Source organism: Bombina bombina, chromosome 11, assembly GCF_027579735.1.
Source record: "Bombina bombina isolate aBomBom1 chromosome 11, aBomBom1.pri, whole genome shotgun sequence".
NCBI lineage: Eukaryota > Metazoa > Chordata > Amphibia > Anura > Bombinatoridae > Bombina > Bombina bombina.
This window is the reverse complement of record NC_069509.1, coordinates 6,059,687-6,082,810: the sequence shown is the minus strand read 5'-3', so window position 1 is coordinate 6,082,810 and position 23,124 is coordinate 6,059,687. Positions and strand designations below refer to the sequence as shown.

At 38.6% G+C, this 23,124-nt stretch overlaps 1 protein-coding gene across 1 annotated transcript in view; it reads left to right on the top strand.

Moving 5' to 3' along the window:
• ITGAL (integrin subunit alpha L) overlaps positions 1-23,124 on the top strand; it is a 450,284-nt gene that overhangs the window by 296,446 nt on the left and 130,714 nt on the right. The window contains exons 17-21 of the mRNA XM_053695200.1: positions 13,331-13,485; positions 13,613-13,726; positions 18,629-18,693; positions 21,351-21,492; positions 21,568-21,660. Coding sequence (XP_053551175.1) covers positions 13,331-13,485; positions 13,613-13,726; positions 18,629-18,693; positions 21,351-21,492; positions 21,568-21,660 — 569 coding nt within the window. The remainder of the gene's footprint in view (positions 1-13,330; positions 13,486-13,612; positions 13,727-18,628; positions 18,694-21,350; positions 21,493-21,567; positions 21,661-23,124) is intronic.

Sequence of the window (23,124 nt, the reverse complement as noted above, 5' to 3'; positions counted from 1 at the left end):
ACAACATAACACACATTATTATTTTATTATAAATAGGAAATACACTCACATAACTACCGGCACCTACACAATGTAACACACATTATTATTTTATTACATACAGGAAATACACTCACATAACTACCGGCACCTACACAACATAACACATTATTATTTTATTACATAACTACCGGCACCTACACAACATAACACATTATTATTTTATTACATAACTACCGGCACCTACACAACATAACACACATTATTATTTTATTACATACAGGAAATACACTCACATAACTACCGGCACCTACACAACATAACACATTATTATTTTATTACATAACTACCAGCACCTACACAACATAACACACATTATTATTTTATTACATACAGGAAATACACTCACATAACTACCGGCACCTACACAACATAACACACATTATTATTTTATTATATACAGGAAATACACTCACATAACTACCGGCACCTACACAACATAACACACACATTATTATTTTATTACATAACTACCAGCACCTACACAACATAACACACATTATTATTTTATTACATAACTACCGGCACCTACACAACATAACACACACATTATTATTTTATTACATAACTACCGGCACCTACACAACATAACACACATTATTATTTTGTTACATAACTACCGGCACCTACACAACGTAACACACATTATTATTTTATTACATAACTACCGGCACCTACACAACGTAACACACATTATTATTTTATTACATAACTACCGGCACCTACACAACATAACATACATTATTATTTTATTACATACAGGAAATACACTAACATAACTACCGGCACCTACACAACATAACACACATTATTATTTTATTACATACAGGAAATACACTCACATAACTACCGGCACCTACACAACATAACACACATTATTATTTTATTACATAACTACCAGCACCTACACAACATAACACACATTATTATTTTATTACATAACTACCAGCACCTACACAACATAACACACATTATTATTTTATTACATACAGGAAATACACTCACATAACTACCGGCACCTACACAACATAACACACGTTATTATTTTATTACATAACTACCAGCACCTACACAACATAACACACATTATTATTTTATTACATACAGGAAATACACTCACATAACTACCGGCACCTACACAACATAACACACATTATTATTTTATTATATACAGGAAATACACTCACATAACTACCGGCACCTACACAACATAACACACATTATTATTTTATTATATACAGGAAATACACTCACATAACTACCGGCACCTACACAACGTAACACACATTATTATTTTATTACATACAGGAAATACACTCACATAACTACCGGCACCTACACAACATAACACACATTATTATTTTATTATATAACTACCGGCATCTACACAATGTAACACACATTATTATTTTATTATATACAGGAAATACACTCACATAACTAACGGCACCTACACAATGTAACACACGTTATTATTTTATTATATACAGGAAATACACTCACATAACTACCGGCACCTACACAACATAACACACGTTATTATTTTATTACATACAGGAAATACACTCACATAACTACCGGCACCTACACAACATAACACACATTATTATTTTATTACATACAGGAAATACACTCACATAACTACCGGCACCTACACAACATAACACACATTATTATTTTATTACATACAGGAAATACACTCACATAACTACCGGCACCTACACAACGTAACACACATTATTATTTTATTACATACAGGAAATACACTCACATAACTACCGGCACCTACACAACATAACACACGTTATTATTTTATTACATACAGGAAATACACTCACATAACTACCGGCACCTACACAACATAACACACATTATTATTTTATTACATACAGGAAATACACTCACATAACTACCGGCACCTACACAACATAACACACATTATTATTTTATTACATACAGGAAATACACTCACATAACTACCGGCACCTACACAACGTAACACACATTATTATTTTATTACATACAGGAAATACACTCACATAACTACCGGCACCTACACAACGTAACACACATTATTTTATTACATACAGAAAATACACTCACATAACTACTGGCACCTACACAACATAACACACATTGTTATTTTATTACATACAGGAAATACACTCACATAACTACCGGCACCTACACAACATAACACACATTATTATTTTATTACATAACTACCAGCACCTACACAACGTAACACACATTATTATTTTATTATATACAGGAAATACACTCACATAACTACCGGCACCTACACAACATAACACACATTATTATTTTATTATATACAGGAAATACACTCACATAACTACCGGCACCTACACAACATAACGCACATTATTATTTTATTATATACAGGAAATACACTCACATAACTACCGGCACCTACACAACATAACACATTATTATTTTATTACATAACTACCGGCACCTACACAACATAACACACATTATTATTTTATTACATAACTACCGGCACCTACACCACGTAGCACATATTTTATTACATACAGGAAATACACTCACATAACTACCGGCACCTACACAACATAACACACATTATTATTTTATTATATACAGGAAATACACTCACATAACTACCGGCACCTACACAACATAACACACATTATTATTTTATTACATAACTACCAGCACCTACACAACGTAACACACATTATTATTTTATTACATAACTACCGGCACCTACACAACATAACATACATTATTATTTTATTACATACAGGAAATACACTAACATAACTACCGGCACCTACACAACATAACACACATTATTATTTTATTACATACAGGAAATACACTCACATAACTACCGGCACCTACACAACGTAACACACATTATTATTTTATTACATACAGGAAATACACTCACATAACTACCGGCACCTACACAACGTAACACACATTATAATTTTATTACATAACTACCGGCACCTACACAACGTAACACACATTATTATTTTATTACATACAGGAAATACACTCACATAACTACCGGCACCTACACAACATAACACACATTATTATTTTATTACATACAGGAAATACACTCACATAACTACCAGCACCTACACAACGTAACACACATTATTATTTTAGTATAAATAGGAAATACACTCACATAACTACCGGCACCTACACAATGTAACGCACATTAATATTTTATTACATACAGGAAATACACTCACATAACTACCGGCACCTACACAACATAACACACATTATTATTTTATTATATACAGGAAATACACTCACATAACTACCGGCACCTACACAACATAACACACGTTATTATTTTATTATATACAGGAAATACACTCACATAACTACCGGCACCTACACAACGTAACGCACATTAATATTTTATTACATACAGGAAATACACTCACATAACTACCGGCACCTACACAACATAACACACATTGTTATTTTATTACATAACTACCGGCACCTACACAACGTAACACACATTGTTATTTTATTACATAACTACTGGCACCCACGCAAATTAACACACATTATTATTTTATTACATAACTATCGGCACCTACACAACATAACACACATTATTATTTTATTACATTCAGGAAATACGTTGTGTAGGTGCCGGTAGTTATGTGAGTGTATTTCCTGTATGTAATAAAATAATAATGTGTTACGTTGTGTAGGTGCCGGTAGTTATGTGAGTGTATTTCCTGTATGTAATAAAATAATAGTGTTATGTTGTGTAGGTGCCGGTAGTTATGTGAGTGTATTTCCTGTATGTAATAAAATATTAATGTGTGTGTTACGTTGTGTTGGTGCCGGTAGTTATGTGAGTGTATTTCCTGTATGTAATAAAATATTAATGTGTGTGTTACGTTGTGTAGGTGCCGGTAGTTATGTAATAAAATAATAATGTGTGTTATGTTGTGTAGGTGCCGGTAGTTATGTGAGTGTATTTCCTGTATGTAATAAAATAATAGTGTGTTATGTTGTGTAGGTGCCGGTAGTTATGTGAGTGTATTTCCTGTATGTAATAAAATAATAATGTGTGTTATGTTGTGTAGGTGCCGGTAGTTATGTGAGTGTATTTCCTGTATGTAATAAAATATTAATGTGTGTGTTACGTTGTGTAGGTGCCGGTAGTTATGTGAGTGTATTTCCTGTATGTAATAAAATAATAGTGTGTTATGTTGTGTAGGTGCCGGTAGTTATGTGAGTGTATTTCCTGTATGTAATAAAATAATAATGTGTGTGTTATGTTGTGTAGGTGCCGGTAGTTATGTGAGTGTATTTCCTGTATGTAATAAAATAATAATGTGTGTTACGTTGTGTAGGTGCCGGTAGTTATGTGAGTGTAACACACATTATTATTTTATTACATAACTACCGGCACCTACACAACGTAACACACATTATTATTTTATTACATACAGGAAATACACTCACATAACTACCGGCATCTACACAACATAACACACACATTATTATTTTATTACATACAGGAAATACACTCACATAACTACCGGCACCTACACAACGTAACACACATTATTATTTTATTACACAACTACCGGCACCTACACAATGTAACACACATTATTATTTTATTACATACAGGAAATACACTCACATAACTACTGGCACCTACACAACGTAACACACATTATTATTTTATTACATACAGGAAATACACTCACATAACTACCGGCACCTACACAACGTAACACACATTATTATTTTATTACACAACTACCGGCACCTACACAATGTAACACACATTATTATTTTATTACATACAGGAAATACACTCACATAACTACTGGCACCTACACAACGTAACACACATTATTATTTTATTACATACAGGAAATACACTCACATAACTACTGGCACCTACACAACGTAACACACATTATTATTTTATTACATACAGGAAATACACTCACATAACTACCAGCACCTACACAACGTAACACACATTATTATTTTATTATATACAGGAAATACACTCACATAACTACCGGCACCTACACAACATAACACACGTTATTATTTTATTATATACAGGAAATACACTCACATAACTACCGGCACCTACACAACGTAACACACATTATTATTTTATTACATACAGGAAATACACTCACATAACTACCGGCACCTACACAACATAACACACATTATTATTTTATTACATAACTACCAGCACCTACACAACGTAACACACATTATTATTTTATTACATACAGGAAATACACTCACATAACTACCGGCACCTACACAACGTAACACACATTATTATTTTATTACATACAGGAAATACACTCACATAACTACCGGCACCTACACAACGTAACACACATTATTTTATTACATACAGAAAATACACTCACATAACTACTGGCACCTACACAACATAACACACATTGTTATTTTATTACATACAGGAAATACACTCACATAACTACCGGCACCTACACAACATAACACATTATTATTTTATTACATAACTACCAGCACCTACACAACATAACACATTATTATTTTATTACATAACTACCAGCACCTACACAACGTAACACACATTATTATTTTATTACATACAGGAAATACACTCACATAACTACCGGCACCTACACCACGTAGCACATATTTTATTACATACAGGAAATACACTCACATAACTACCGGCACCTACACAACATAACACACGTTATTATTTTATTATATACAGGAAATACACTCACATAACTACCGGCACCTACACAACATAACACACATTAATATATACAGGAATTACACTCACATAACTACCGGCACCTACACAACGTAACACACATTATTATTTTATTACATACAGGAAATACACTCACATAACTATCGGCACCTACACAACATAACACACATTATTATTTTATTATATACAGGAAATACACTCACATAACTATCGGCACCTACACAACATAACACACATTATTATTTTATTATATACAGGAAATACACTCGCATAACTACCGGCACCTACACAACGTAACACACATTATTTTATTACATACAGGAAATACAGTTATGTATTTCCTGTAACACACATTATTATTTTATTACATAACTACCGGCACCTACACAACGTAACACACATTATTATTTTATTATATACAGGAAATACACTCGCATAACTACTGGCACCTACACAACGTAACACACATTATTATTTTATTACATAACTACCGGCACCTACACAACGTAACACACTTTATTATTTTATTACATAACTACCGGCACCTATACAACGTAACACACATTATTATTTTATTACATAACTACCGGCACCTATACAACGTAACACACATTATTATTTTATTACATAACTACCGGCACCTATACAACGTAACACACATTATTATTTTATTACATAACTACCGGCACCTACACGATGTAACACACATTATTATTTTATTACATACAGGAAATACAGTTATGTATTTCCTGTAACACATATTATTATTTTATTACATAACTACCAGCACCTACACAACGTAACACACATTAATATTTTATTACATACAGGAAATACACTCACATAACTACCGGCACCTACACAACGTAATACACATTATTATTTTATTACATACAGGAAATACACTCACATAACTACCGGCACCTACACAACATAACACACATTATTATTTTATTACATACAGGAAATACACTCACATAACTACCGGCATCTACACAACGTAACACACATTATTATTTTATTACATAACTACCGGCACCTACACAACATAACACACATTATTATTTTATTACATACAGGAAATACACTCACATAACTACCGGCATCTACACAACGTAACACACATTATTATTTTATCACATAACTACCGGCACCTACACAACATAACACACATTATTATTTTATTACATACAGGAAATACACTCACATAACTACCGGCACCTACACAACATAACACATTATTTTATTACATACAGGAAATACACTCACATAACTACCTGCACCTACACCACGTAACACACATTATTATTTTATTACATAACTACCGGCACCTACACAACGTAACATACATTATTATTTTATTACATACAAGAAATACACTCACATAACTTCCGGCACCTACACAACGTAACACACATTATTATTTTATTACACAACTACCGGCACCTACACAACATAACACATTATTATTTTATTATTTTATTACATACAGGAAATACACTCACATAACTACCAGCACCTACACAACGTAATACACAACATAATTTATGTAAGAACTTACCTGATAAATTAATTTCTTTCATATTAGCAAGAGTCCATGAGCTAGTGACGTATGGGATATACATTCCTACCAGGAGGGGCAAAGTTCCCCAAACTCAAAATGCCTATAAATACACCCCTCACCACACCCACAATTCAGTTTAACGAATAGCCAAGAAGTGGGGTGATAAGAAAGGAGCGAAAGCATCAAAAATAAGGAATTGGAATAATTGTGCTTTATACAAAAAAATCATAACCACCACAAAAAGGGTGGGCCTCATGGACTCTTGCTAATATGAAAGAAATGAATTTATCAGGTAAGTTCTTACATAAATTATGTTTTCTTTCATGTAAGAGTCCATGAGCTAGTGACGTATGGGATAGCAGATACCCAAGATGTGGAACTTCCACACAAGAGTCACTAGAGAGTGAGGGATAAAATAAAGACAGCCAATTCCGCTGAAAAAATAATCCACAACCCAAATCAAAAAGTTTTAATCTTATAATGAAAAAAACTGAAATTATAAGCAGAAGAATCAAACTGAAACAGCTGCCTGAAGTACATCAAAATGGTAAAATTTAGTAAAAGTATGCAAAGAAGACCAAGTTGCTGCTTTGCAAATCTGATCAATAGAAGCTTCATTCCTAAAAGCCCAGGAAGTAGAAACTGACCTAGTAGAATGAGCCGTTATCCTATGAGGTGGGGACTTACCCGACTCTACATAAGCATGATGAATCAAAGACTTTAACCAAGATGCCAAAGAAATGGCAGAAGCCTTCTGACCTTTCCTAGAACCAGAAAAGATAACAAATAGACTAGAAGTCTTTCTAAAACCTTTAGTAGCTTCAACATAATATTTCAAAGCTCTTACTACATCCAAAGAATGTAAAGATCTCTCCATAGAATTCTTAGGATTAGGACACAATGAAGGGACAAAAATTTCTCTACTAATGTTGTTAGAATTCACTACCTTAGGTAAAAATTTAAATGAAGTCCGCAACACCGCCTTATCCTGATGAAAAATCAGAAAAGGAGATTCACAAGAAAGAGCAGATAACTCAGAAACTCTTCTAGCAGAAGAGATGACCAAAAGGAATAAAACTTTCCAAGAAAGTAATTTAATATCCAGAGAATGCATAGGTTCAAACGGAGGAGCCTGTAAAGCCCTCAGAACCAAATTAAGACTCCAAGGAGGAGAGATTGACTTAATGACAGGCTTGATACGAACCAAAGCCTGTACAAAACAATGAATATCAGGATGATTAGCAATCTTTCTGTGAAAAAGAACAGAAAGAGCAGAGATTTGACCTTTCAAAGAGCTTGCAGACAAACCCTTATCCAAACCATCTTGAAGAAACTGTAAAATCCTAGGAATTCTAAAAGAATGCCAAGAGAATTTATGAGAAAAACACCAAGAAATGTAAGTCTTCCAGACTCAGTAATAAATCTTTCTAGAGACAGACTTACGAGCCTGTATCATAGTATTAATCACTGAGTCAGAGAAACCTCTATGACTAAGAATCAAGCGTTCAATCTCCATACCTTCAAATTTAATTATTTGAGATCCTGATGGAAAAATGGGCCTTGAGATAGAAGGTCTGGCCTTAACGGAAGTGTCCAAGGTTGGCAACTTGCCATCCGAACGAGATCCGCATACCAAAACCTGTGAGGCCATGCTGGAGCCACCAGCAATACAAACAAACGTTCCATTAGAACTAGAGGCGGAAAGATATAAGCAGGTTGATAATTCCAAGGAAGCGACAACGCGTCCACTGCTTCCGCCTGAGGATCCCTGGATCTGGACAGATACCTGGGAAGTTTCTTGTTTAGATGAGAGGCCATCAGATCTATTTCTCGAAGTCCCCAGATTTGAACAATCTGAAGAAATACCTCTGGGTGAAGAGACCATTCGCCTGGATGTGACGTCTGGCGACTGAGATAATCCGCTTCCCAATTGTCTACACCTGGGATGTGAACCGCAGAGATTAGACAGGAGCTGGATTCCGCCCATACAAGTATCCGAGATACTTCTTTCATATCCAGAGGACTGCGAGTCCCACCTTGATGATTGACATACGCCACGGTTGTGACATTGTTTGTCTGAAAACAAATAAACGATTCTCTCTTCAGAAGAGGCCAGAACTGAGTTCCAAAATGTTGATTGGTAATTTCGCCTCCTGAAATTCCCAAACCCCCTGCGCTGTCAGAGATCCCCATACAGCTCCCCAACCTGAAAGACTCGCATCTGTTGAGATCACAGTCCAGGTTGGACGAACAAAAGAGGCCCCTTGAATTAGACGATGGTGATTCAACCACCAAGTCAGAGAAGATCGAACATTGGGATTTAAGGATATTAATTGTGATATCTTTGTATAATCCCTGCACCACTGGTTCAGCATACAAAGCTGGAGAGGTCTCATGTGAAAGCGAGCAAAGGGGATCGCGTCCGATGCAGCAGTCATGAGACCTAAAACTTCCATGCACATAGCCACTGAAGGGAATGATTGAGACTGAAGGTTTCGACAAGCTGAAACCAACTTCAGACGTCTCTTTTCTGTTAGAGACAAAGTCATGGACACTGAATCTATTTGAAAACCCAAAAAGGTTACCTTTGTCTGAGGAATCAAGGAACTCTTTAGTAAATTGATCCTCCAACCATGTCTTTGAAGAAACACAAGTTGATTCGTATGAGATTCTGCAGAATGTAAAGACTGAGCAAGTACCAAGATATCGTCCAAATAAGGAAATACCGCAATACCCTGTTCTCTGATTACAGAGAGAAGGGCACCGAGAACCTTTGAAAAGATCCTTGGAGCTGTTGCTAGGCCAAACGGAAGGGCAACAAACTGGTAATGCTTGTCTAGAAAAGAGAATCTCAGGAACTGATAGTGATCTGGATGGATTGGAATATGAAGATATGCATCCTATAAGTCTATTGTAGACATATAATGCCCTTGCTGAACAAAAAGCAGAATAGTCCTTATAGTCACCATTTTCAATGTTGGTATCCTTACATAACGATTCAATATTTTTAGATCCAGAACTGGTCTGAAGGAATTCTCCTTCTTTGGTACAATGAATAGATTTGAGTAAAACCCCAGACCCCGTTCCAGAACTGGAACTGGCACAATTACCCCAGCCAACTCTAGGTCTGAAACACATTTCAGAAATGCCTGAGCCTTCACTGGGTTTACTGGAATGCGTGAGAGAAAAAATCTTCTCACAGGCGGCCTTACCTTGAAACCTATTCTGTACCCTTGTGAAACAATGTTCTGAATCCAAAGACTGTGAATCGAATTGATCCAAATATCTTTGAAAAATCGTAACCTGCCCCCTACCAGCTGTGCTGGAATGAGGGCAGCACCTTCATGTGAATTTGGGAGCTGGTTTTGACTTTCTAAAAGGCTTGGATTTATTCCAGACTGGAGAAGGTTTCTAAACGGAAACTGTTCCTTTAGGGGAAGGGGCAGGCTTCTGTTCCTTGTTCTGACGAAAGGAACGAAAACGATTAGCAGCCCTATATTTACCTTTAGATTTAGGTTCCTTTCCCCCCAGTAACAATTGAAATTATAGAATCCAACTGTGAACCAAATAATTTATTACCTTGGAAAGAAAGAGAAAGCAAAGTTGACTTAGAAGTCATATCTGCATTCCAAGATTTAAGCCATAATAGCTAAAGACATATACCTGACATCAATTTTAATGATATAAAAAATGGCATCACAAATAAAGTTATTAGCATGTTGAAGAAGTTTAACAATGCTATAAGCATTATGGTCTGACACTTGTTGCGCTAAAGCCTCCAACCAGAAAGTGGAAGCTGCAGCAACATCAGCCAAAGAAATAGCAGGTCTAAGAAGATTACCTGAACATAAATAAGCTCTCCTTAGAAAGGATTCAAGCTTCCTATCTAAAGGATCCTTAAAGGAAGTACTATCCGCCGTAGGAATAGTAGTACGTTTAGCAAGAGTAGAGATAGCCCCATCAACTTTAGGGATTTTGTCCCAAAATTCTAATCTATCAGATGGCACAGGGTACAATTTCTTAAACCTTGGAGAAGGAGAAAATGAAGTACCCAGACTATTCCATTCCCTAGAAATTACTTCTGAAATAGCATCAGGAACTGGAAAAAACTTCTGGAATAACTACATGAGGTTTAAAAACTGAATTTAAATGCTTAGTAGATTTAGTATCAAGAGGACTAGACTCCTCCATATCTATTGCAATCAACACTTCTTTAAGTAGAGAACGAATAAACTCCATCTTAAATAAATATGAAGATTTATCAGTGTCAATATCTGAAGCAGAATCTTCTGAACCAGATAGATCCTCACCAGAAACAGATAAGTCAGAATGATGGCGGTCACTTAAAAATTAATCTGAAATATGAGAAGTTTTAAAAGACCTTTTACGTTTACTGGAAGGAGGAATAACAGACAGAGCCTTCCTAATAGAATTAGAAACAAATTCTTTTACATTAACAGGGACATCCTGAACATTAGATGTTGAAGGAAAAACAACAGGTAAAGGATTATTACTAATTGAGACACTATCTGCATTAGAAAGTTTATCATGACAACTAACACAAACTACAGCACTTAACTTTGGTAGAACCAGCATCAGGCAGCGTCTTTCCAGAAGTAGATTCTGATCCAGGGTCAGGTTGTGACATCTTGCAATATGTAATAGAAAAAACAACATATAAAGCAAAATTATCAAATTCCTTAAATGACAGTTTCAGGAATGGGAAAAGATGCAAAATAAACAAGCCTCTGGCAACCAGAAGCAATGAAAAAGTGAGACTGAAATAATGTGAAAAAAGGTGGAGACCAGAATGACGCCCACATTTTTTGGCGCCAAGTATGACGCCCACATTATTGGCGCCAAATACAACGCTCATATTTTTTGGCGCCAAGAATGACGCCACATTCTCTGACGTCAAAAACGACGCCCACATTTTTTGGCGCAAAAAAAGTCTGTAACACACATACGTCAAAAAATGACGCAACCACGAACAAACTTCCGGCGTCAACTATGGCGGCGGAAATGACAGAATTTTGCGCCAAAAAAGTTTGCGCCAAGAATGACGCAATAAATTGAAGCATTTTCTGCCCCCGCGAGCCTAACAGCCCGCAGGGAAAAAAGTCAATTGAAAATTTTTAAGGTAAGGAAAAAATTATTTATTCATATGCATTATCCCAAATAATGAAACTGACAGTCTGAATGAAGGAATACTGATTATCCTGAATCATGGCAAATATAAGTTTAAACACATATATTTAGAACTTTACATATAAAGTGCCCAACCATAGCTTAGAGTGTCAAATAAAATAAGACTTACTTACCCTAAGACACTCATCTACATATAGTAGACAGCCAAACCAGTACTGAAACGAGAATCAGTAGAGGTAATGGTATATAAGAGTATATCGTCGATCTGAAAAGGGAGGTAGGAGAAGAAATCTCTGCGACCGATAACAGAGAACCTATGAAATAGATCCCCTAGAGGAAGACCATTGTATTCAAATAGGCAATACTCTCTTCACATCCCTCTGACATTCACTGCACGCTGAGAGGAAAACCGGGCTTCAGCCTGCTGCGAAGCGCATATCAACGTAGAATCTAGCACAAACTTACTTCACCATCTCCATGGGAGGCAAAGTTTGTAAAAACTGAATTGTGGGTGTGGTGAGGGGTGTATTTATAGGCATTTTGAGGTTTGGGAAACTTTTCCCCTCCTGGTAGGAATGTATATCCCATATGTCACTAGCTCATGGACTCTTGCTAATTACATGAAAGAAATTATTATTTTATTACATACAGGAAATACATTTACATAACTACCGGCACCTACACAACGTAACACACATTATTATTTTATTACACAACTACCGGCACCTACACAACGTATCACACATTAATAGGTAGCTTTTCTCAGTAACTTTGGATTCTCTCTTCTTCAGGACATATGAATATTTCTCTTTTGTTCTTAATGAAACTTGATCTGCTTTTTGCCTCAAGTCGTGTCTCATTTAAGAACCAAGATCCAATAGTTATTGAGACTTTTCACATCCGAGGGGAGGAGCCAATGTGCCAAAACTTTTCTGTTGTACTTGTGGTAAGTCAAGTCTCTCGCTCTTGCAGTCAAATAGATTTTTTTATGTAATTTCTGTTTTGGAGTTGTTTGGGAACATCTGCTGCTTGTCTCTCTCAGACTGACATATGCAAACTCTCTGTTTATCCAGAACTGTTTTCTAGAAAATGTTACTCCAGTGCAGGTGTCACTAAACTTCTCTCTTGGTCCAAATACCACACCGTGGATCCTCTCTTCCACCAGCAATACTGTTGTAACTTCAGAGGTGCGTAATGTCATTGTCTTGTCACTAAACACAACCCAGAGGGTCATACAGAGAGTGAGGGGTAACATAAACCAGAGGGTCAGACAGAGAGCGAGGGGTAACATAACCCAGAGGGTCAGACAGAGAGGGGTAACATAAACCAGAGGGTCAGACAGAGAGTGAGAGGTAACATAAACCAGAGGGTCAGACAGAGAGAGGGGTAACATAAACCAGAGGGTCAGACAGAGAGAGGGGTAACATAAACCAGAGGGTCAGACAGAGAGCGAGGGGTAACATAACCCAGAGGGTCAGACAGAGAGCGAGGGATAACATAAGCCAGAGGGTCAGACAGAGAGCGAGGGGTAACATAAACCAGAGGGTCAGACAAAGTGAGGGGTAACATAAACCAGAGGGTCAGACAGAGTGAGGGGTAACATAAACCAGAGGGTCAGACAGAGAGCGGGGTAACATAAACCAGAGGGTCAGACAGAGAGCGAGGGGTAACATAAACCAGAGGGTCAGACAGAGAGCGAGAGGTAACATAACCCAGAGGGTCAGACAGAGAGCGAGGGGTAACATAACCCAGAGGGTCAGACAGAGAGCGAGGGGTAACATAACCCAGAGGGTCAGACAGAGAGCGAGGGGTAACATAACCCAGAGGGTCAGACAGAGAGCGAAGGGTAACATAAACCAGAGGGTCAGACAGAGAGCGAGGGGTAACATAAACCAGAGGGTCAGACAGAGAGCGAGGGGTAACATAAACCAGAGGATCAGACAGAGAGTGAGGGGTAACATAAACCAGAGGGTCAGACAGAGAGTGAGGGGTAACATAACCCAGAGGGTCAGACAGAGAGAGAGGGGTAACATAAACCAGAGGGTCAGACAGAGAGTGAGGGGTAACATAAACCAGAGGGTCAGACAGAGAGCGAGGGGTAACATAAACCAGAGGGTCAGACAGAGAGCGAGGGGTAACATAAACCAGAGGGTCAGACAGAGAGCGAGGGGTAACATAAACCAGAGGGTCAGACAGAGAGCGAGGGGTAACATAAACCAGAGGGTCAGACAGAGAGCGAGGGGTAACATAAGCCAGAGGGTCAGACAGAGAGTGAGGGGTAACATAAACCAGAGGGTCAGACAGAGAGTGAGGGGTAACATAAACCAGAGGGTCAGACAGAGAGCGAGGGGTAACATAAACCAGAGGGTCAGACAGAGAGTGAGGGGTAACATAAACCAGAGGGTCAGACAGAGAGTGAGGGGTAACATAAACCAGAGGGTCAGACAGAGAGCGAGGGGTAACATAAACCAGAGGATCAGACAGAGAGTGAGGGGTAACATAAACCAGAGGGTCAGACAGAGAGTGAGGGGTAACATAACCCAGAGGGTCAGACAGAGAGAGAGGGGTAACATAAACCAGAGGGTCAGACAGAGAGTGAGGGGTAACATAAACCAGAGGGTCAGACAGAGAGCGAGGGGTAACATAAACCAGAGGGTCAGACAGAGAGCGAGGGGTAACATAAACCAGAGGGTCAGACAGAGAGCGAGGGGTAACATAAACCAGAGGGTCAGACAGAGAGCGAGGGGTAACATAAACCAGAGGGTCAGACAGAGAGTGAGGGGTAACATAAACCAGAGGGTCAGACAGAGAGTGAGGGGTAACATAAACCAGAGGGTCAGACAGAGAGCGAGGGGTAACATAACCCAGAGGGTTATACAGAGAGCGAGGTGTAACATAAACCAGAGGGTCAGGCAGAGTGAGGGGTAACATAAGCTGTAACGGCACCCCCAAGCATAAAAGGGTTAAACCGCTGTTTAATAGATCTTCCCTTCCAGAGGCAAAGGCAGCATACAGTAAATCCCCCAAAGACGTGACAAGGCACCGTGTTGAGGGTCAAGCAGTGAACAGAAAAATGAATAGTTTATTTGAAAGCAGCACACATATTTATACACCCTGGCTTCAGGTTACAGAGGGCATTGGTTAAACAGTAAAGCAAACATATGAACAATACATCAAACCTCTAACAATTGTCTATTCACAGGTAAAACAGATTAACATATTAAATTAATTAACTGTGGAAGAAAGTTTACTCAGACAATCTGATGTTGGGCAATCTAGTTAACATAATCACACAGGAACACAATCTGTTTACCCAGACAGACTCCTGAGACACAATCAGATTAGAAACGTAAATAAAATACATCTTATTACAGAATATAAGAACAGCTCTTATTAACTATAAAGTCCTTTATGCCCACTTGGTTTATAGAGTCACAATTGCTCCCACAAGGTCTAAGAAGATTACCTGAACATAAATAAGCTCTCCTTAGAAAGGATTCAAGCTTCCTATCTAAAGGATCCTTAAAGGAAGTACTATCCGCCGTAGGAATAGTAGTACGTTTAGCAAGAGTAGAGATAGCCCCATCAACTTTAGGGATTTTGTCCCAAAATTCTAATCTATCAGATGGCACAGGGTACAATTTCTTAAACCTTGGAGAAGGAGAAAATGAAGTACCCAGACTATTCCATTCCCTAGAAATTACTTCTGAAATAGCATCAGGAACTGGAAAAAACTTCTGGAATAACTACATGAGGTTTAAAAACTGAATTTAAACGCTTAGTAGATTTAGTATCAAGAGGACTAGACTCCTCCATATCTAATGCAATCAACACTTCTTTAAGTAGAGAACGAATAAACTCCATCTTAAATAAATATGAAGATTTATCAGTGTCAATATCTGAAGCAGAATCTTCTGAACCAGATAGATCCTCACCAGAAACAGATAAGTCAGAATGATGGCGGTCACTTAAAAATTAATCTGAAATATGAGAAGTTTTAAAAGACCTTTTACGTTTACTGGAAGGAGGAATAACAGACAGAGCCTTCCTAATAGAATTAGAAACAAATTCTTTTACATTAACAGGGACATCCTGAACATTAGATGTTGAAGGAAAAACAACAGGTAAAGGATTATTACTAATTGAGACACTATCTGCATTAGAAAGTTTATCATGACAACTAACACAAACTACAGCACTTAACTTTGGTAGAACCAGCATCAGGCAGCGTCTTTCCAGAAGTAGATTCTGATCCAGGGTCAGGTTGTGACATCTTGCAATATGTAATAGAAAAAACAACATATAAAGCAAAATTATCAAATTCCTTAAATGACAGTTTCAGGAATGGGAAAAGATGCAAAATAAACAAGCCTCTGGCAACCAGAAGCAATGAAAAAGTAAGACTGAAATAATGTGAAAAAAGGTGGAGACCAGAATGACGCCCACATTTTTTGGCGCCAAGTATGACGCCCACATTATTGGCGCCAAATACAACGCTTATATTTTTTGGCTCATATTTTTTGGCTCATATTTTTTGTCTGACCCTCTGGTTTATGTTACCCCTCACATAAACAGAGAGTGAGGGGTAACATAACCCAGAGGGTCAGACAGAGAGAGAGGGGTAACATAAACCAGAGGGTCAGACAGAGAGTGAGCGAGGGGTAACATAAACCAGAGGGTCAGACAGAGAGCGAGGGGTAACAAACCAGAGGGTCAGACAGAGAGCGAGGGGTAACATAAACCAGAGGGTCAGACAGAGAGTGAGGGGTAACATAAGCTGTAACGGCACCCCCAAGCATAAAAGGGTTAAACCGCCGTTTCATAGATCTTCCCTTCCAGAGGCAAAGGCAGCATACAGTAAATCCCCCAAAGACGTGACAAGGCACCGTGTTGAGGGTCAAGCAGTGAACAAAAAAATGAATAGTTTATTTGAAAGCAGCACACATATTTATACACCCTGGCTTCAGGTTACAGAGGGCATTGGTTAAACAGTAAAGCAAACATATGAACAATACATCAAACCTCTAACAATTGTCTATTCACAGGTAAAACAGATTAACATATTAAATTAATTAACTGGGGAAGAAAGTTTACTCAGACAATCTGATGTTGGGCAATCTAGTTAACATAATCACACAGGAACACAATCAGTTTACCCAGACAGACTCCTGAGACACAATCAGATTAGAAACGTAAATAAAATACATCTTATTACAGAATATAAGAACCGCTCTTATTAACTATAAAGTCCTTTATGCCCACTTGGTTTATAGAGTTACAATTGCTCCCACAAGGTGCACTCACACCCTGTACCCATCCTGTATTTATGGATACAGGGTGACATAGACATAAGACAGAGTTATGAAAGTACATGGGGTGTCCAGCATATAAAATTCCACATTTCCATGCAGTATCCTTAAGCCCATGTACCTCCAACCCAAAGAATGTTCCATAACAGGCCCTCAGATCTTGGTGACTCACGTCACATAAGCCAGAGGGTCAGACAGAGAGCGAGGGGTAACATAAACCAGATGGTCAGACAGAGAGCGAGGGGTAACATAAACCAGATGGTCAGACAGAGTGAGGGGTAACATAAGCCAGAGGGTCAGACAGAGAGTGAGGGGTAACATAAACCAGATGGTCAGACAGAGCGAGGGGTAACATAAGCCAGAGGGTCAGACAGAGAGTGAGGGGTAACATAAACCAGAGGGTCAGACACAGAGCAAGGGGTAACATAAACCAGAGGGTCAGACACAGAGCGAGGGGTAACATAAACCAGAGGGTCAGACAGAGAGTGAGGGGTAACATAAACCAAATGGTCAGATAGAGAGAGGGGTAACATAAACCAGAGGGTCAGAGAGAGCGAGGGGTAATATAACCCAGAAAGTCAGACTGGCAATTCAGCAAGTCTACAATATAGGATAATGAGCAGACTACATACCTACTGACACTTACCTGCTAGTAGAGGTCTGGAGTTTAACACGGAGGCTGAATAGATTACATCTTCAATAACTATAAAAGTATTACTGTGTCTCTGTGATGTCGTCCGGTCACTGTGCTCCAACTGAAACCATTTTTTTTTGTCTTAGGTCCCCTTTCAAATCTGTGGCACTGGTGGTGTCTGTGGGTCAGATCTCAGAGTGAATTTCCAGGAGTATGTACAAATTATCTCTCCAAATATAAATGGGTATACATAATAGAATATATAACTCAAGCTACCCAGGTACCCATGCACCTCAACCCCAGCCAGGTCCCCATGTCTTTTAAAACTTTACCAGTTTTACATGTATCTTAATGTATCTAAGCAAAAACAGGTCCACATGTACTTCAACCCAGCTAGGTCCTTGTGTCCTTCAACCATGAAAGGTTTACATGTCCTTCAACCCTGCCAGGTCCACATGTACCCCAACCCAATCAATTTCTCATGTCCTTCAAAACATGCTAGGATCCCATGTGACTCAACTCAGTATTTTCCACATATGCCTAAGCCCAGTAAGGTAAACACGTACGTCAACCCCGACCATTTCCCCATGTCGCTTAGCTCTGCTAGATGCCTCAACCCTTTCAGGTCCATATGTCCCTCAAACCTGTGAGGTCCCCATGTACCTCAAACATGTCTGGTCTGCAGCCGAGTCCCAATATGCCTCAACCCAACCAGCTCTGCATGTAACTAAATGAAGCCAGGTCCACATTTTCATCAACCCATCTAGGCTTACATGTTTTTCAACTCTGCTAGGTCCCCATGTTCTTCAACCCAGCATGGTCTACATCTTAAAGGGCCACTGTAAGTAAATATTTTCTATGCCTGTTATTAACTAACTACCCCAAATACGCTTTTTATCAATAGCATTTCATTAACATATCTCTACCGTATATCAGAAATCTTGTCTGCAAATTTGTTTTCCAAACCCACTCTGTGGGTATCCTTTGCTCTGTACCAATCCGTTTACAATACCTAGGTTTCAAAATGGCGCTTTAAACACAAAGTTATTGGTTTAAGTATTTTGAACACTCAGTGCTGAAAATAGTGGGCAGGATAACGTGACATCATCGGCGAATAAAAGATATAACTTTTAGAACGTTATGAAACTTCGTTTTGGAGAAAATATAGGTCAGTAGGTTTTAATGAATGTTTATTAACTTTAATATGTTAGTTGTTTAGCTTAAAAATTATAACAGAAAGTAATCATTTAAGCCAAACAGGTTTACATTTTCTTCAACTGATTCTGGTGCATATTTACCTCAACCCAACCAGGTTTACATGCACAACTCAGTCTGGTGCATATGTGCTCCAACCTAGCTAGCTCCACATTTACCATATCCCAATCTGGTGAACATATACCTCAACCTACAAAAACTGCTGTTTACACCTAAGTGAACAACTCTAGGGGGCGCTGGTGACTCAAAGAATATTAGAAAAATAGCAATGCTTATTGCAACCAAGCACAAATTATATGAGTCAATCAATATAACATAAACCCAATAAGTATTGATAATATAATTGATATGACAATTGCTAGATATATATAACCCACAGTTATACAGCTAATAAGTCAAATAGATGTATTCAATACTAAAATACAATAACCATTCAGTAGTCATATTTTGTACTATATAAAACAACTTAGCTGTATCCGATAGAAAGGTCTATTGAATCAAAGTCCAATATAAGTAGAATTACAAAATAAAATGTCTGTGGATATGGTCTGTAGAAATGTATCCTCCTATGCGTGGGCAGCTCCTCTCGTGAAGAAGAAAGAAGGAAACTTGAATCTGTGAAAAAAAATCACAAAGAGAGAGGGCGCCTCCTAGTGCAATTCTGTGGAAATACAGGTGGAAACAAATCTGGTAGATGGTATAATACTCACAAAATGAGCAGCACCCATGTGCTAATTGATGCAGGCTGGGGAATTTCAGTGACCCAGCTACACTGATCCTGCGACAGGATGGTGGATCCAGGTAATTCAATCATTGAATTACCTGGGTCCACAATCCTGTCGCAGGATCAGTGTAGCTGGGTCACTGAAATTCCCCAGCCTGCATCAATTAGCACATGGGTGCTGCTCATTTTGTGAGTATTATACCATCTACCAGATTTGTTTCCACCTGTATTTCCACAGAATTGCAATAGGAGGCGCCCTCTCTGTGATATTTTTCACAGATTCAAGTTTACCTCAACCTAACCTAACCTGATGCACACACTCCGCAACCCAGTCAGTTCCACATGCATTTCAAGGTCTCCATGTACATTAACTCTTCCAGGTCTACTTAAACATGAAACTCTATTCCTTCCAGGTACATATGTACCTTAAGCCTCTTTCTTTATTTTTTTTCAGTCCTGATCCACATATTCCCAAACCATTCCAGGTTAACATGTAGGCCACATGTTCCAAAACCCTGTCAGTTCTACATGTGCCCACCACTTTTAGGTAAAAGTACCCATCACTGCCATCTCCATATGTGCTTCAACCCTGCCAGATCCAGATCTACCCATAAATATAAGATCCACAAGCCCCCCAGCCCTGCCCGGTCCACATATACGCAGCAATCTTAGGTCCACATGTACAGTACTTCAGCCCTGCCAGGGTCACACATCTCAATATTGCAGAGTCTATATATTCAATTTATTTCTCACATAACATTCACACCTTCAATGCTGTTTTCATAGATATTCTATATATATTTTACAACCATCCTCTCTAGCCACGTTTCCTTCCCAGCCAGTTTATGTCACTATCAATAAAGAAGTTACCCTTTTTTACATATTGCTGTATATTCCCTGTCTGACTACTAACTCATTTTCTCTCACAGGCACTCTACGCTGGTGGTACAGCATGGGTCAACTTTCCATTTGGTCCTTGAGCTACAGAACACTGGTGAGAAAGGTCATTTTGTCACCATGACAACAAGCTACCCTTCTGGACTTATTTACCGCACAGCAAACATTATGCAGGTAACACATGAGCTCCTATGATATGTACACATCATTTGTCAACCGCAAATGTAACAATTTACTTACACTTCACAGAAATCTCGACATATCACACTGAGTTGCGGAGTGCATGAACCACAAAATCTTCTGTGCAACATCAGCCACCCGATCCTATGGCAAAGAACCCGGGTGAGAAAGAATAGATGGAAGAAATTAAAGAGGCAGTCAAAAATATCGGCCAAATAATAGAGAAGAGGCTGAAAGGGAAAAAGAAAGTTAAATAGTAAGGGGTGGGGGATGAGAAAGAAGGGAGGGTGAGGATAGAATACAAACATGGGAGGGTGGGGTTAATAGAAAGAGGTGAAGATGGAGGCAGAAAAGAAAAGGGAGAGGGTGGGGTTAAAAGAGAAAAGCGAGGCTGGGGGTATGGTATTGAGGGAAAGGTGTGGGAGAAGAGAAACAGGGGATGGTATAAGAAATAGGTGAGGGTGGGATCAATAAGTAAGGAATAGCAGAGGATCAATGAGAGAAGATGGTCAATAAGAGAAGGAATGAAAAGAGAAGAGAAAAAGAGAAGGAATGAAAAGAGAAGAGAAAAAGAGAAGGAATGAAAAGAGAAGAGAAAAAGAGAAGGAATGAAAAGAGAAGGAATGAAAAGAGAAGGGAAAAAGAGAAGGGATGAAAAGAGAAGGAATGAAAAGAGAAGGAATGGAAAGAGAAGGAATGGAAAGAGAAGGAATGGAAAGAGAAAAAGAGAAAAAGAGAGAGAGAGAGAGAGAGAATCAATAAGTGTCAGGGTGCCAGGAATCAGACTGAGACAAGAAGTGCAAAAATAATCACACCTTTATTAATAGCAAAAAATAATAAAAAGTCCACAAGTCAAATAACAAGCCAGAAGTCAAAACCAGAGCTGGTAGTCAGACGAGCCGAGTCAGGAGCCAAAACGAGTAGTCAGACGAGCTGGAATCAGGAACAAGGAGAACAGCAGAGTCAGGAACAAGCCAGGGATTAGGAACCAGGAGGGACATCAGACAGCCAGGTAATACACAGGAACTGGAACTCTCACAAAACAGGTCTGAGACAACGCAAGGGCAAAGCATACTGAACAGAGGCCCTTTAAATAATAAGTGATGACATCACAATTATGAGACTGCAACCTGTCACACATGGATGATGTACACCAGTCTGGTCATAAAAGGGCATGCAGGAAATGAGCAGCATCACACAGTATGCACCAGAGTCAGCAAGAGAGGTGAGTAAAATGGCTGCCAGCAGCACATGGCAAACAAAACAGGGAAAAAACCCTGACAACAAGAGCCTGGGTGACTATGAAGAAGTTCACCCAGGAAAGGACAACCGTGACCAAAGGTTTCTCCTTTAGCAGTTCCAGGGACGAGGATAAACCACCCAAGGTCTGCCCCCGACAGGACCTTAGGTGTGAGCGTTTTTCCGGCCATGTAGGACAAGACTTCAAAAGGTGACCCACAATAGACTTCAAAAGGTGACCCTTAACCCACAATAGAGGAAGAGCCCCTCCCTCCTCCTAAAGGCCCTCTCCGCTGCTGAGAGACGCTTGAATCCTAACTCCATTGGCTCAGCAGTACCTGTTGACTCAGGACCAGGAGGCCTGGAAGGAGAGGGAGGCATGGGTGG